Source organism: Mus caroli, unplaced genomic scaffold, assembly GCF_978045245.1.
Source record: "Mus caroli unplaced genomic scaffold, Mus_caroli_1 scaffold_2, whole genome shotgun sequence".
Lineage (NCBI taxonomy): Eukaryota > Metazoa > Chordata > Mammalia > Rodentia > Muridae > Mus > Mus caroli.
Genome location: NW_028227257.1, coordinates 27,340,179 through 27,356,011, shown reverse-complemented (window position 1 = coordinate 27,356,011; position 15,833 = coordinate 27,340,179). Strand labels below are relative to the sequence as shown.

At 49.3% G+C, this 15,833-nt stretch overlaps 1 protein-coding gene across 1 annotated transcript; it reads right to left on the bottom strand.

Annotated features, from left to right (window-relative positions):
• Nucleotides 1-740: 740 nt before the first annotated feature.
• Nucleotides 741-7,731, bottom strand: Trib3 (tribbles pseudokinase 3). The gene is made up of 4 exons (XM_021150076.2): nt 7,518-7,731; nt 6,698-6,988; nt 3,051-3,343; nt 741-2,013 (listed from the first exon to the last, which is right to left on the bottom strand). The coding sequence occupies exons 2-4, from the start codon at nt 6,986-6,988 to the stop codon at nt 1,533-1,535; spliced, it is 1,065 nt and encodes a 354-aa protein (XP_021005735.1). The 5' UTR covers nt 7,518-7,731; the 3' UTR covers nt 741-1,532.
• Between the last annotated feature and the right edge of the window lie 8,102 nt (nt 7,732-15,833).

Sequence of the window (15,833 nt, the reverse complement as noted above, 5' to 3'; positions counted from 1 at the left end):
GGGAGGGGGAGAGGGGAGAGACCCTCCTCAAGGAATAAGGTGGAGGAGGAAGAGTAAGAATGATCTAATTTATCTATCTCCAGCCTCCACGTGCCCTCTCGCAGGCTCACATGAGTGTGTGCGCGTTCACACAAACACACACACACACACACACACACACACACGTCCTAGTCTCTGCTTTTCCAGATGAAGAGCCTGAGGTATAGAATGTTAAGAAACTTGCTGAGGGTCCATCCAACAACTGCTGTGTTCTGGAAAGATTGCACTTGGGGCAGCCTGACTTTCAAGTGTTAGGTTCATAAGTGCTACAATGCCCCTTTACTTTGTGCAATGTGACGTAAGTGCCAGCTTTCTCCATGGAAAACAGCCAAGGACTGAAGGAGTCAAGAAAGCAGACATTCTGCCAACAGCTTGGAGAGCCAGACTGACCTGCCCTGAAACTACCCTGGTCACTGACCTGTCTTTATGCAAAGTATGTTTCTTCCAGTTTAAACTGATGCCCTTTTGGGTGGAGGACAGAACCCATAACTCTGAGTATGTTAGGTGTGTGCTTACACCTGAGCCATACCCCAGTGCTCAGCTTAGAAAGCTTCTCACCTGAGACCCAAGGTCCCTAGAAGAAAAGGCATGTACAGGAAGATCAGTAGAGGAATTTCTTCACAAGCCACTTGGTAGGGGCTGAGCTGTACCTGGCTTTCATGGTGGGGCCAGCGTTGAAGAAGAGAAAGTCACCAAGGATGTTAGGTGGTGGGGCTCTTTCACATGTCAAACCACACAGCTCTCTTTTATTGGGCACATGATGAAAATACACACTTAACCAGACCAAAGCCATCAAACTGACTGTGGGCCTGGGTACTAAAAGTCCCCAGAACAGGGGCTGAGATTGTCTGTAGGCAGTAGGACAGACCCTGCCTGGTCCATCCTCTCCAACTTTGGTGCTTCAGCCAGAGGCTACCAGAGTAAACAGACCTGGGTCCTTATTCCAGACTATTCCTTGAGTCAGATGCCTCTCTATTGGAGTCTCACCCTTTTGGCTTCAATCCCACAGTCAGGTCTTCTTCAAGCAGGTTCTCCTGCCTGGAGGCCACAATCCCAGCCCAGCCTGATTTGTGGTCCTGAGGCACATGGTGAGTGAGGACTTTGGTCTTTGGCACAAAGATGTTTCCTTTGTTTAAAGGCACAAGACAGAAGGCAGCTGGGGCACTGATAAAAGGGACTGTCCCATGAACCAGCACCAGAGAAGACCAGTCCCGGTATGAAATGTGCCCAAGGCAGGGGCTGGCCGGAGAGCATGCGGCACTGTGGCAACTTGGCCAGCAAGGTGTATTTCTCCCTCTTTTTCCTTTGCTGTTCACAGCACCTAGAACAGGGCGTGGCACTCAGGGAGCATCACCCCACTAGGCATAAGGCACTCGGGCTGTTTCTTCCTCCAGAAAGGCACTTAAGGTTTAGCTTGGCCCAAAAAGGCAGGAGAAAGCTGAGACTCAGGTACTCAACTCACACCTTGGAGCTGAGGGGCCAGTAAGGTGGCCCTAGCCATACAGCCCCACCTCCCCTTCCTCAGCCTCCTCCAGCTGTGGCCCATCTGGGACCACCTGGTCCATCTCCCTTCGGTCAGACTGTGGAGGAGAGACTCGGCCATGATCCTCTCTCAACCAGGGATGCAGGAGGATTCCCAGGGCCACAAGTCGCTCTGAAGGCTCCTTGCGGAGGAGACAGCGGATCAGACAGCGGGCTGGGGCTGATAGGCCCTCAGGCAGGGCAAAGGTCCCTCTACGGATCTTGCCAAAGAGCAGGATTGGCTCAGAGTCCTGGAATGGGTATCTGCCAGCCAGCATGGTGAAGAGCGCCACACCCAGGCTCCAGACATCAGCTGCTTTGCCAGAGTAGGATGGCCGGGAGCTGAGTATCTCTGGTCCCACGTAGGCAGGGCACGCATGCTTGTCCCACAGAGAGTCGTCTGATCCAGTCATCACGCAGGCATCCTCCAGGTTCTCCAGCACCAGCTTCGTCCTGGGTCACAGACAGAAAAAAAAATCAGGTCTCACTCAGGTCCTCTGGAATAGCAGCCTCCTCTCCACTCTCTGTCTTGTACATTGTCCAGTCTGGGCTTATTACTGTCCTCGTGCCTCTGCCTCCTGAGTGCTGGGCACTCATGTGTGGGCCACCATGCCGAGCTTCAGTTACTTTTTCATTTGGTTGGTTTAGTTTGCTTTTGGCTTTGATGGGTCAGGGTCTCACTATATAGCCCTGGCTGTCCTGGAACTCACTCTGTAGACCAGGCTAGCCTTGAACTCAGAGATCAGCCTGCCTCTGCCTCTTGAGGGCGGGGGTCCTAGGAATGAGCCACCACCACTTGGCCTCTTTCTTTTTATATTTATTTTTATTATATTTTATGCAAATGGGTGTTTTCCTGCTTGTGTGTTTGGGCACCATGAAGGCCAGAAGAGCCTGTCAGATATCTAGGACTTGGACTTACAGGTGGTTGTTAGCTATCACGTGGATGGGTCCTCTCTGACCCACTGAGTCATCTTGCCAACTCCCCCATCCCCTAGCACACACCTTTTTTTTTTTTGGAGACAGGATCTCACTACATAGCCCTGACTGGCCTGGAACTCACCCTGTAGACCGGGCTGACCTCCAGTTCACAGAGATCCACTTATCTTCCCCTCAGCCAGGATTTAAAGGTGTATGCTACCACCCCCAAAATAAGATATTCCTTTCATCCTTATTTAATTTGAAACAGGGTCCTTCACTAAACCTGTAGCTCACCAATTGAATAGACTAGCTGGCCAGTGATCTCTGGGGATCCACCTGTCTCCCCCCCGCCCCCCAGTCCAGTTGTTAGGGCTACAGATTTCACGGCACAGGCAGTGGTCACTCAGTGCTGGAGATTTCTTTCCCTGTCTTCTTTTGCTGCTGAAGATGGATCATGAGCCTTGCACATGCTAAGCATAAGCATTAGCTCTTCCTAAGTTACTCTGCTCGCCTGGATCTCAGTTTCCCCACCGTGGCCTACCTCTCAAGTGTGCCTCTGGGGTCACACTCACCTCTCACAGTTGCTGAAGACAAAGCGACGCAGCTTGAGGTCGCGCAAGACAAGCCCGTGCTTGTGGCAGTGTGCCACGGCACCAGCCATCTGCCTGAAAAGCCTGGCAGCCTCGGACTCGGGGATACCGCGGCGGCTGCGCACCAGGCTGTGCAAGTCCCCATGGGTCTTCGTGAAAAAGGTGTAAAGGAACTGAGAGCCCAGCAGGACCTCCGTGGGACGGGCCACGTGCTGGTGGGTAGGCAGCCGGGCATAAGGTGCCAGCACCGCCTGGGCCTCGCTGGCGGGATACACCTGGAGACAGAGTCAGGAGTAAGCACAAGGGACCTAGCAAAAGGGGACAGCCAACTCTGTGAGCTGTGAGCTACACATACAGAAGCCCTTGTTTAGCAAGTCACTCATAGCCAAGTATCAGCCGAATCTCCGCAAAGCCACATCGGTCAGGAGACCCAGGGGTCACAGGGCCAGCAAGTAGCATATTTGGGACTAGAACCCATGCACCAATCTCTGCTTAAGCTGCCACCCTGTGTGAATTAGGCCTCAGAAACTAGAATGTAACCCACACAGAAAACCACTCCTGGAGGCAGATCACCACCATAGCCCCCCTTCTCCCACACATCCTGCATAAGAAAAGCCAGCTCAGTGGCCTGTCTGCAGCCCCTGCCCAGCTGACCAGACTCACAGCCATTGCCCCTGTTCTCTTGGTGTCCACAGTACGGCACAAGAAAACCCCAAACCACATATTCCAAAGAAATAAGAAAGATGGCCGGGCGTGGTGGTGCACGCCTTTAATCCCAGCACTTGAGAGGCAGAGGCAGGTGGATTTATGTTTTCGAGGACGGCCTGGTCTACAGAGTGAGTTCCAGGACAGCCAGGGCTATACAGAGAAACCCTGTCTCTAAAAACCAAAACCAAAAAAAAAAAAAAAAAAAAATCCAGAATATTTTATATTGCCATCTTGGAGACCAAACACAGGACCAGTCTTTGCTAGGCAAGTGTGGGCTGGTATTTTAGAAGGGAGCACCTATTTTAAAAAGTGCGAGCCGTGGGCTGGAGAGATGGCTCAGTGGATAAGAGCACTGTCTGCTCTTCCAGAGGTCCTGCGTTCAAATCCTAGCAACCACATGGTGGCTCACAACCATCTCTAATGGGATCAGATGCCCTCTTCTGGTCTGTCTGAAGATAGTGACAGTGTACTTATATATAATAAATAAATAAATAAATCTTAAAAAAAAAGGGGGGGGGCTGGTGAGATGGCTCAGTGGGTAAGAGCACCCGACTGCTCTTCCAAAGGTCCAGAGTTCAAATCCTAGCAACCGCATGGTGGCTCACAACCATCTGTAATGAGATCTGACGCCCTCTTCTGGTCTGTCTGAAGACAGCTACAGTATACTTACATATAATAAATAAATAAATCTAAAAAAAAAAAAAAAAAAAGTCCCAGCACTCGGGAGGCAGAGGAGTGAGTTCCAGGACAGCCAGGGCTATACAGAGAAACCCTGTCTCAAAAAACCAAAAAAAAAAAAAAAGTGTGAGCCTGCCATGGTAACGTACTTGTCTAATCCCCAGTACTCAAGAAGCGGAGCCAGGAGGATCTCTGAGTTTGAGGCCATTGAGGTCAGCCTGATCTACAAAGAAGTTACAAGCTAGCCAGAGCTACACAGTGAGAGTCTGAAGTGTGGGCCCAGGTGACTCAGGAAAAGTGACCTGAATGATCCAAAGATAAGTTTAGGAAAAGCTCCCTGTGTTGGGGGCATATGCAATGCAAAGGCCCTGAGGTAATCAAGCCATCAACCTGCTCTCAAAATTACAGGCAAAGCTTGCAGGTGGTCAGGATGAGGAGGGAGTCATGTGGGGGCGCAGTGAGGCAGCTGGGAAGTGTGCTCAGAGTTTGTGGATACACTGGAGGCCTGCTAGGAGCTAGGGTTTCCGGAGCTGAAGTGTTACTTTGTTGCTTTTGACTTTAAACTCAGGCATGGAGGGGGGCGGGGAGACTGAAATTTAAAACAAAACAAAACCGTGATCTTAGAAGAAAGAGCTAGGCTATGTAGCAAGGAGGAAATAAATACACAGACTACTTTTCATTCTCTCCCAAAGCTGGTCCTGTCTCAGCACCTGTGGTCTCTTTATTTGGGGGGAAGACAGGGTGACCTTTCATTTCATTTCTTTTTTTTGTTTTGTTTTGTTTTGTTTTGTTTTTTGAGACAGGGTTTCTCTGTGTAGCTCTGGCTGTCCTGGAACTCACTCTGTAGACCAGCCTGGCCTCCAACTCAGAAATCTGCCTGCCTCAGAGCAGCAGATTCTTGTACCACAGCAAGGTTTGCACCACCACTGCCTGGTGGGGTGAGCTTTCTGAAACATGGTCTCTTTGTGTCTCAGACCCTGGCTGTCCTGGAACTCATTATGTAGACCAGGCTGGCCTTGAACTTACAAAGATACACGCGTCAAGTGCTTCTGTTAAAGGTGAGTATCACTATGGCTGGCCCTTTGTGCTTCCTGTACCCACAGCGGGGACACACTGCCTTTGAACCCTCCTCCCTAAGCCTTCTTCAGCTCCTGACATGCATGGCCCTTTATCATCTGCAAGGCCCTCCCAGGCTTCCTTAAATTCCCCTGCATCCCTGCATGTCTCCTCCTCTCTTTGCTTCTCCCTGCCCTCTGACACTAGCTTCATTTCCCTAATGCTCATCATTGCCCGGGCTCTTCTGGTGTGTGCACATGTGTGTTTCCTGTTTTTTTTTTTTTTAATATTTATTTATTATATGTGAGTACACTGTAGCTGTCTTCAGACACTCCAGAAGAGGGAGTCAGATCTCTTTACAGATGGTTGTGAGCCACCATGTGGTTGCTGGGATTTGAACTCTGGACCTTCGGAAGAGCAGTCGGGTGCTCTTACCCACTGAGCCATCTCACCAGCCCACATGTGTGTTTTCTTGTGGCAGGCAGAGGAAAGTCTCTGGTGTCATTCCTCAGATGCCACCCAGTTTTTGTCTTAGGATTTATTTTTAATCGTGTCTGTCTGTCTGTTGGTGTCTGTCTATGGGTATATGCACAAGTGCAGATGCCTGAGGTCAGAGGCCCTGGAGTTATACAATGGTGAGCTGCTTCAAGCAGATGCTGGGAACAGAACTTGGGTCTCTGCAAGAGTTTCACACTTTCTTAATCACTGAGCCATGTCTCCAGCCCCTTTAGCCATTCCCTTTCTCTCTTCTCTCTACCTGAGATAGTCTCTCACTGACCTCCGAACAAACTCGCTGACTAGGCTAGCTGGCTGACCAGTAGTCTGGCTCCAGAGATCTGCCTGTCTCCACTTCCCCAGTACAGAATTACAAGCGTGCAAGCAAGAGCACTGGATCTAGACTTGTGTTGATTTTCAGGCAGGTTCTCAACATGTACTCTAGGCTAGCCTGAAGTTCGGAGCCACCCTCCTGCCTTAGCCTCTCTGGTGCTGGGATTACAGGCATGTGCCACCACACCCCATTTGGGTCTGGTTTTTTGGCTGCAGCAATTATATGTATAGTACTCCATGGAGGAATGTCAGTTGAGGAACCCAGTGATAATCTACAAAGTTAGAAAGCTACAGTCCTCTGGATTCCGGGCCTTTTGCAGGGCCCTGGGATGCTAGAGGTGAGAGCCCATAGAATATACCTTGCAGGTGTACTCTGTGCCTGTGGGGCAGTGCAGGGCTCGATAGCTGCAGCTGCCTTGCTTTCGTTCCAAAAGGATATAAGGCCCCAGTCGGGTTGCAGGGGCCACAGCAGGTGACAAGTCTAAGGCGGGAGGTGGGCTGGGGGGCAGCAGGCTGGGGAGTGGTCTGGGCTCAGGCTCATCTCTCATTCGTTTTAGGACTGGACACTCGGCATCAATATTGTCATCAAACTCCAACGGTTTCTTCCTGCAGGAAACATCAGCAGAAGCAGCCAGAGGTGTAGCTCGCATCTAGAGAGAAAGGAAGAAAGACTGTTTGGTATCTCGTCTTCTCTGCTAGGACCTTCCAGACAGAGAAACACCACACTGGGTTTTCCCAAGCTCTCAAATGCAAGGACTGCTAGGGAAGGAAGAGACCCGCGACGAATGAAAGGTTTAATAACGCAATAAGGAGAGCTGAGCTTAGGGACTCACCCCTGCATCGACAGCACCCAGGGGGCTGATTGGTGAATTGCCCGTCAGCCTGGGCTGCATAATAAGCTGGGGTCGACGGCTCAGGCTGAGGGCGCCCCCAGACGGCGAAGTAAAGGAGCGAGAGAGTGAGAAGAGTGAGTGAGTAAAAGAGAGCGAGAGGGAGAGAACGAGAGAGAGAAAGAGGGAGAGAGAGAGAGAGAGAGAGAGAGAGAGAGAGAGAGAGAGAGAGAGAGAGAGAGAGAGAGAGAGAGAGAATAGGAATATTCATGAATACGCTTGGACTCCCAGTGACCCTCTTGCCAGACCAGACCCGGGTAAATCCCCTTCGCAGCTCCCTACTGGGTACCTTGTCCTGGGGCCTCAGAGCGGCCTGCGCCCGCGCCCGTGGGCCGCCGCCAGCCTAACTGAGCAGATCTCGGAGTTTCCAGCACGCTCGTGCCAGACCCCAGCCGTCACGTACTCGGCAGCAGCCGCTTTCGCTGCTAAAGTGCTGCGGCACAAGGACGCGGGCTCGGATCCCCGCCCGGCTGATGTAAACCTGAGCTAATCTGCTGCTGACGCCCAGCGGCCGGGGATTGCACCATCTGTGACCCGCCCACGTCGCCGAGTGTGCTCCGCCCTCACCTTCGGGGCCACACGCCCCCAACCCTACCCCGCCCCCCAGCTCCTGAAGTAGCACTCGGAGCCACCGACTCTCGTTATTGTAGTACTTTATACCTATTTCCCCGTATATGAAATGAGAATAGAGGAAAAAAAGAATGAACTGAGGCTGTTTAAAAATCTCGTCAATCCCCTCCACCCTCTAAACGGTAGTCGGGCAGAGGCAGGTGGATCGTTGAGTTCGAGGCCAGCCTGGTCTACAGAGTGAGTTCCAGGACAGCCAGGGCTACACAGAGAAACCCTGTCTCGAAAAACAAACAAACAAAACAAAACAAAACAAATATCGCCTCCACACCCCACTAAGGACTGGGCTAGAAGCCCCGTGCTCTGCATGCATCCTGGGAACCTTCCCTCCAAAGCAACCCTTTCAAGTGTGCACCCAGTTCTGCTGTAGCTCAGAAAAGCCGCTTAGCGCCCAGTCTGGCTCGGGGTGTGGCTCTATGAGAGCACAAAGCCAAAAACAACCAAAGGAAGCAGAGCTTCATTTCCCTTCTCCGTAAAATGCTGCTCTCATCACATGGTTGCCGCGAGCATTATTAGTAAGGTCTTGTGCGCAAAGCTCTTAGAACAGCTGGGTGTGCTGCACACCTAGAATCTCAGTTACTCGGAAGCCTAAGGCAGGAGGATGAGTTTGACCATGCAGCTCTGGCTTGCCTGGATCTCACTCTGTAAAGCAGGCTTCTCTCGAACTCACAGAGATGTACCTGCTTCTGTTCCCCAGTACTGGGACTAAAGGCCTTGTTATCAAGCTAAAAAGAAATGTGGCTGGGAGTGGTGGCACACGCCTTTAATCCCAGCATTGGGGGGGGGGGGGCAGAGGCAGGCGGATTTCTGAGTTCAAAGCCAGCCTGGTCTACAGAGTGAGTTCCAGGACACAGAGAAACCCTGTCTCAAAAAAAAAAAAAAAAAAAAAAAAATAGAGTAAGGGCTGAAGCAGGGCTGTAGCTCAGCCACAGAACATTAGTCTAGTAGTACATTTGCATATGGTAGGCAGTGAGTCCGATCCCCAGTAACAACAAAGTGTAGTTTATGGGACTTGTAGGCACTCAGTAAATAGGATGGAGCCGCTGGACACTGCAGGTGGAGGGATATTAACAAGATTCCAGCCACAGCTGAAGATAGACATAGTGAGGCTAGTCGTGGTGGTGACAGCTACTACCCCCATTCCTCTACCCCGGCAAAGCCCCAAAGGCCCAGTGCCTTTCCCGATACTCGAATTTATATCTTGATACTTGAGTTTATTCAAGTAAAAAACAAACTTCCTCCAGGAAGAGCTACAGGGAGGCAGGGTCATGACACATTTGTTTCTCTGGTTCTAGAAGCCAGGGGACCAACTCTCTTGTGTCTCCCTCTCCCAACCCCCACACACCCCAGAGGATTCTGGGATCTAACCTGATCCGGCCAACCTGGCGGCTGGGGAGGGATGAATGAACTTCAGAAAGGAGGGCAGGGCCTCAGAGACGTGGGAACCCCAGGGCAGTGGGATTGTTGTTTCCCGAGCACCACATCCGGACACCTGAGTGAGGTGTGCTTGCCAGTGCTCAGAGCTTACTGGATCTGCCAGGCTTGCTCAAATGCGATGGACTCAAGGTAACCACCCTGACTACTCTCAGCACACAAATCTTATAAATCAGAAAAATAAAACCAAGAGCCACAGTAATTTAAAGTAGATCCTAGCTCTGGGCCACGGTGGTGCTGCCTTTAATCTCAGCACTGGGGAGAAAGAGGCCATCAGATCTCTAAGTTCAAAGCCAGCCTGGTCTACAGAGTGAGTTCCAGGACAGCCAGGGCTACACAGAGAAACCCTGACTCAAAACAAGCAAACAAACAAAACTGAATTTAAAAAATAATGTTTAAATGGGGTAATGGCCAGGCCTGGTAGTGTACACCTTTAATCCCGGCACTCGGGAGACAGAGGCAGCCATTCAAAGACATCTTCTGCTACATTGCGCATCTGAGGCCAGCCTGAGCAGCATAAGACCCTGTCTCAAAAAAAGGTTTTTGTTTCAAGAAATTATTTTTAGTTGTGGTTGAAGAAAAATGAAAAAGGAATTCACTTTACGAATCTATCGTATTTAGTACACACTGGACATATTATCTCAACAGATAGTCAAACAAAATTGCCAATAACAGTATACTTTCTCATACTAATAACCTCGGAATTTTTTTTTTTTTTTTTGCTTTTGTTTTATATCTTGTATGGTTTGGATGCTGTTGTTGTTGTTTTGTTTTGTTTTGTTGAGGCACTGTATGTAGCCGGAGTTGACCTTGGATTTCTGATCCTGCCTCTACCTCAGATGCTGTGGTGACAAGCATGTACCACACTGTCAGTTTAATGTGGTGCTAGGCACTGTGCATGCGTAAATAAATCTTAAAAAAAAAATTTAGGAAGACAGGTGTTGGTGGCACACAAATTTAATCCCTGTACTTGGGAGGCAGATGGAGGTAGATCTCTGAGTTCTAAGGCCAGCCTTGTTTACAAAATGAGTTTTAGGATAGCCAGGGCCTCACAGAAAAACACTGTCTCAAAACAAACAAACAACAGCAGCAACAGAAAAATAGGACAAAAGATGAGGCCCGCAGCTCAGTGACTTGCCTAGATTCAGCCTCCAGTGGTCGAGAAAGAGCGCCTGGGCCAGGGATCAGTGGTTGTGCACTTGTCTAACAAGCACAAGGTACCCGTCACAACAGGGAAAAAAAAAAAGAAGTAGAAAGAGGTCACCATAAAATTAAATACCAGAAGAGCAAAACAAGATTATGCAATGGCAGCTCAATCCAGTTCTGATTAAAGTCTCTGAGCTGAGCTCTGCGCTCCAGTTCTTCAGAGAGAAGCGTGAAACACACAGAAAGTCTGAAGTAAGACTTTCTCCCCAAGGCACTGTCGGAACAGAGCCTCGCGGGGGAGGGGAAGCCGAGCCTCTGCTGGGATTCAGTTTTTCCGCTGCTATCCCAGGGCTGGACAGAGGCGCTCCCACTGACCGAGTCCAACGCCCTCTTCCAGTTTTTATTTCTTAGTAAAAGAATTCATCTGTTTGTATGGCATACACTTCTATATCTCTTCTCTGTGTGTATGTGTAGGAATGTGGACGCGGATTCATTTTCTTCCTTCCTCATGTGGGGTGCGAGGATCCAGCTCACACTGTCAGCCTTGGTGACAGGAGCCTTTGACTCACGGTGCTATCTTGCCAGCCCACATTTGTTTTGTTCCTTGAGATAAGGACTCTGTAGCTTAAGCTGAATATATGTCAATTCCCCTGCCTCAGCCTCCTAAATGCTGGGATCACAGAAATGGGCTACCACACTGGGCTGAACAGCTATAGCTTAATTTCCATGATCCTTTAGATTCAAAAGAAATGTCACACACTGGAGAGCCAGGAGTGGTGCCTGGGGCCTGTAATCTCAGCCCTAAATGAGTTAGATACCAGCCTAGGTTACACAGAGAGACCTATGGATCAGGCCAAGTGTAATGCCCATACCTGTACTACCAGCATGTGAGAGCTAAAGGCAGGAGGATGGAGAGTCAGAGGCCAGCCTTGGCAGCACCAATTGTGAAGCCAGCCTAGGCTGTATAAGATCCTATCTCAAAAAAACAGAAAAGAAGAAAACTGAGGTTGGGAACTTAATCAATTAGTAAGTACACTGTAGCTGTCTTCAGAAACCCCAGAAAAGGGTGTCAGATCTCATTACAGATGGTTGTGAGCCACCATTTGGTTGCTGGGAATTGAACTCAAGACCTCTGGAAGAGCAGTCAGTGCTCTTAACCACTGAGCCACCTCTCTAGCCCCCCCCCCTAATTTTTTTTTAACTTTAGATGCACTGTCTCACTGAAGTTTCCAGGCTGGCCTCTAACTCAACTGCATCAGCAAAGCAAACCCAAACCTTGAATGTGCTATTATTCTTCTGCCTCAGCCTCTTGAGTAGATAGCATTATAGACATGTGCGCCAAGTCTAGCTTAAAATGGACATTTTATTTATCTTTAAGTGCATAGTGTTTGATTTTAGTTTTCATGTGTGTGTTCCCACCCTTGTACCACAGCACCCCATGTGGAGGCCAGACTGTGACAACCCACAAGAGTCTGTCTTCCACCACGTGGATCCCACGATTGGGTTTAGGGTGTCAGGTTAGGCAGCAGCACCTTGGCTAAGTAGCCTTTCCACCGCCTGAAGATGGACATTGTATTTTATGATTGGTTTTTCTGAAATAGGATCTCACTACAATTCTGTCTGGGCTGGCTCTGTAGACCAGGCTGACTTTCAACTCACATTGATCTTCCTGCTGTGCCTCTGAGTGTTGGGACTAATGGTATTCTTGGGACATCCCCTTATCGCCTTTTTATTTGTGTGTGTGCATGTACACCATGTGTGTGTGTGTGTGTGTGTGTGTGAGAGAGAGAGAGAGAGAGAGAGAGAGAACATGTGCATGCATGTGTGTGCATGCAGAGGCTAGATGAGAGCATTGGATCCCTGAGAGCTAGAGTTACAGACAGCTGTGCACAGTTCAGTGTGAGTGCTGTGAACCAAATTCAGGCCCTCTGTAAGACCAGGAAGCACTCTGAACCACTGGGTCATCTCTCTGGCCCTAAAATGGATATTTAAAAATCACTTCTGGCCGGGCGTGGTGGCGCACGCCTTTAATCCCAGCACTCGGGAGACAGAGGCAGGCGGATTTCTGAGTTCGAGGCCAGCCTGGTCTACAAAGTGAGTTCCAGGACAGCCAGGGCTACACAGAGAAACCCTGTCTCGAAAAACCAAAAATAAATAAATAAATAAAATAAAAATAAAAATCACTTCTGATGGAAAATTGTTATTTTCCCTGAAAAGGAGGTTGAAGGATTGAAGATATGCTACATTGATATAATGCTTGCAAATCATGCATGAACCTAGGTCCAATTCCCATCGACACATAAACCAGACGGGGTGGTGCGTGCCTGTGATCCCAGTACTTGGGAGGCCATGGCAGGACACTGGGAAGACAGATGGGCCAGCCCATTTGGAGAAGATGCAGGTGTGTGGGTGATTCAGGGGTTGCAGCTGATCTGTGCTCCTCTTGGGGAGCCTTCTCTTAGGGACTGAACCTCTCCTTTTCCCTGGGGTCGCCTGTGACCTTCCCACAGACCTGTCATCCAGGAGAGGCAGGAAGACCAGAACAGCAGTGACGCAATGGCAGCATGGAGTGACGAAGGGGCAGGGGCCACACCCTAGCAGGCCTCTGCTGATCCCTTTTTCTCCATACTCATGTGATCCTCGCCAACCAGCCTGGGAGCCTGGGGGCAAACTAGTGTCAGAGAGCAGAAGGACCTGCCCAGGGGAACACAAGAAGCAGCCGAGACTTGAATCCAGGGTTGTCTGTCCCCAAACCACAAGCACCTTCCATTTCAGGAGCCTAGTGACATGGAGGGAAGATTGGGGCAGGGGGTGGGGGGTGTTGGGATCCAGCCTTCCACAAGGGTGAAGGGCTTTGATCTCCTTCCCTGTGGGAGAAAGAGCTAGAAAGGCAGCAAGGAAAGAGCTGGTCCTGACTCTGACCTTGTCTGACTTGAGGGGATCTTGAACTACCAACAACTCCTCCCTAGGTTCATACACACAATTACTTATAATTCTGGTTCTGTGGTTTGTGTTGAGGGTGGGTGTGGGTGTGGATGGGACATGCAGGGACCTCCAAATTTCCAGGAATCCTAGTTTCCTTACCTTCCAGCCACATCCACCACCTGTGCGTCCTAAGACTGAATGAACACTTTGCTGAGTCACCTGGCCCCTCTCCAGCCTTTCTTCCTGTCTAGAGGCCAGAGAAGCAAAGGGATTCTGTGTGTTGAGTCCTGGCCGCTGCCCAGCCCTTCTATTTCTGAGAAAAGCTGGGGGAGGGGCAACAAGAATTCAGCCAGTTGCATCAGAAAGCCTTGCACACTATACTCTCCTGGATAGGCACAGCCCTGCCTCCAGGCCCTACCCCAGCCTGCTGCCCTTGGACTCCAGTGAGAATTGTGAGCTCTCTGGGAAGACCCCAAGACAAACTGGCCTTCAGAGAGGGACCAAGGGAAGTCCAGCTCTTCAGAAGTGATGGACAAAGCTGTCCTCTAACCTCACATGTACCATGGTACATACATGCACCTCCACAGACCACACACACACACACACACACACACAATTTAAATTCCCTCAATATAACTAAAGAACATGCCCCCCCCCCCCCACACACACACACACTCACACACCATGCCTGTATCCCTGGCTTGCCATCATGACATGGCTTATAGGAACTATAGGTTTTTGTTGTTGTTGTTGTTGTTGTTGTTGCTGACCAACATTTTACTACCCCAGGGAGAAAAAAAATCAAAATACCAAATTGTGAGTACAGTTTTCACCGAATTCATGACACCACTTTCAATATGTGTCCCTTTCTTGTCCACTGTACAAGACAAATCATCATAAGATGGGGGTATGCTAGTCATATATTGTGTTTGATTGTTTGAGACAGGTTCACTGCATAAACCAGTCTGACCTGGAACTCACAGAGAGCTTTCTGCCTCTGTTTCCGGAGAACTGGATATGAGATTCAGCTATATTTTAAAGCAGGCACCAAGAGGATTGCAGCTTTATTTCCATTTATATTTGAATATCTATCTATCTATTTATTTGTTTGTTTTTATTTATTTTGTTTTTGAGACAGGGTTTCTCTGTATAGCCCTGGCTGTCCTGGAACTCACTCTGTAGACCAGGCTGGCCTCGAACTCAGAAATCTGCTTGCCTCTGCCTCCCAAGTGCTGGAAGTAAAGGCATGCACTGCCGCCACCACATGGCTTTCTTTCTTTCTTTCTTTCTTTCTTTCTTTCTTTCTTTCTTTCTTTCTATTTCTGGGGCTGGGTAGTGACTACATGGTATTGTGTATGTAAGCATGAACTCTGCCATTGAGCCTCTGAACAATGGGATTACAGGTCCCACTGAGGTTTTAAATGTAGGATGAGAGAGAAAAAGAGGCACCAAGGATGCCCCTCAGGTTCTTGGCCCAAATGAAGGCAAGTCAAGAGCTTTGCTATTCAATGAGAAGGCTCAAGCTGTTTGGGAAAAGCCAGAGCCTGTCTGGTTGGATCAATGGCCTGGATTTCAGGATATCTTTGGTGAAGGTCCAGAGATGAAAGTCACAGCTGTGAGACCTGGTGAGACTTGGGCTATGGGGCCAGTTGCGTGACTGGAAGGAGCTGGGAAGGAGGAGACCAGGAGAGTGGGCAGTGTGGCCACCAAAGGAGAGAAAGAAAAGCAGGTTGGAATTAACAGTGCCAAAAAGAACGGTGTTAGTCTCTTTGGTGAGGCAAGAACAGACAGAGTGAATATATATTTTAAAATCGATGTATTTGATTGACTTACAAATATGGTCTAGGTAGTTCAAGAATGGCCATCATCACATTGGAGAAGCTGAGAACCCTAGAGCAGTTCAGTCCACGAGTTTGGATGCTTCTGTGATCCTGACTTGAAGCTAAACACCTGGAGAACTCCTGGAGAGTCACTAGACTTCAGTCTACATCAGAAGCTGGAAAGGGCTGGGTTGTGATATCAGCAAGAGAATGGAGCAGCAGTGGTGGCAGCAGTAACAGCAACAACAGGGTAGGTGAACTCACCAGCAAATCATGAAGACAATGAGGGGAAAAGCAGAAGTTGTCCCTTAAGGTGTCCCACCAGAGTGTGCTGCTCCCATTTAGGGTTGGTCTCCCACTTCAAATAACCTGGTCAAGAAAATACTTCCACAGATATGCCCAGTGGTATATATATTCCTTGATTTTAGATACAGCCAAGTTACGACCAAGATTAATCATTACAAGTCCATCCCTTATCAACTTGACACCCAACACCATCACTTTAGAGTTACAACTTTTCTCTCTGTCCCTTAAAGGTTCACAACCATATTGTAATGCCAAATGCACTCAGTCCAACTTCAAACGTTCCTAAAGTCTTTAATAATACTTTTGTTTGTTTGTTTGTTTGTTTGTTTGTTTTCTCGAGACAGGGT

What these genes read in the sequence shown, in the direction of transcription:
- Trib3 (XM_021150076.2), bottom strand. Translation starts at nt 6,988, where the DNA reads ATGCGAGCTACACCTCTGGCTGCTTCTGCTGATGTTTCCTGCAGGAAG. An exon ending in GCACAGAGTACACCTGCAAG is followed by an intron (nt 3,344 to 6,697) that starts GTATATTCTATG and finishes CTCTGTCTCCAG; the next exon opens with GTGTATCCCGCCAGCGAGGC. An exon ending in GTCTTCAGCAACTGTGAGAG is followed by an intron (nt 2,014 to 3,050) that starts GTGAGTGTGACC and finishes TCTGTGACCCAG; the next exon opens with GACGAAGCTGGTGCTGGAGA.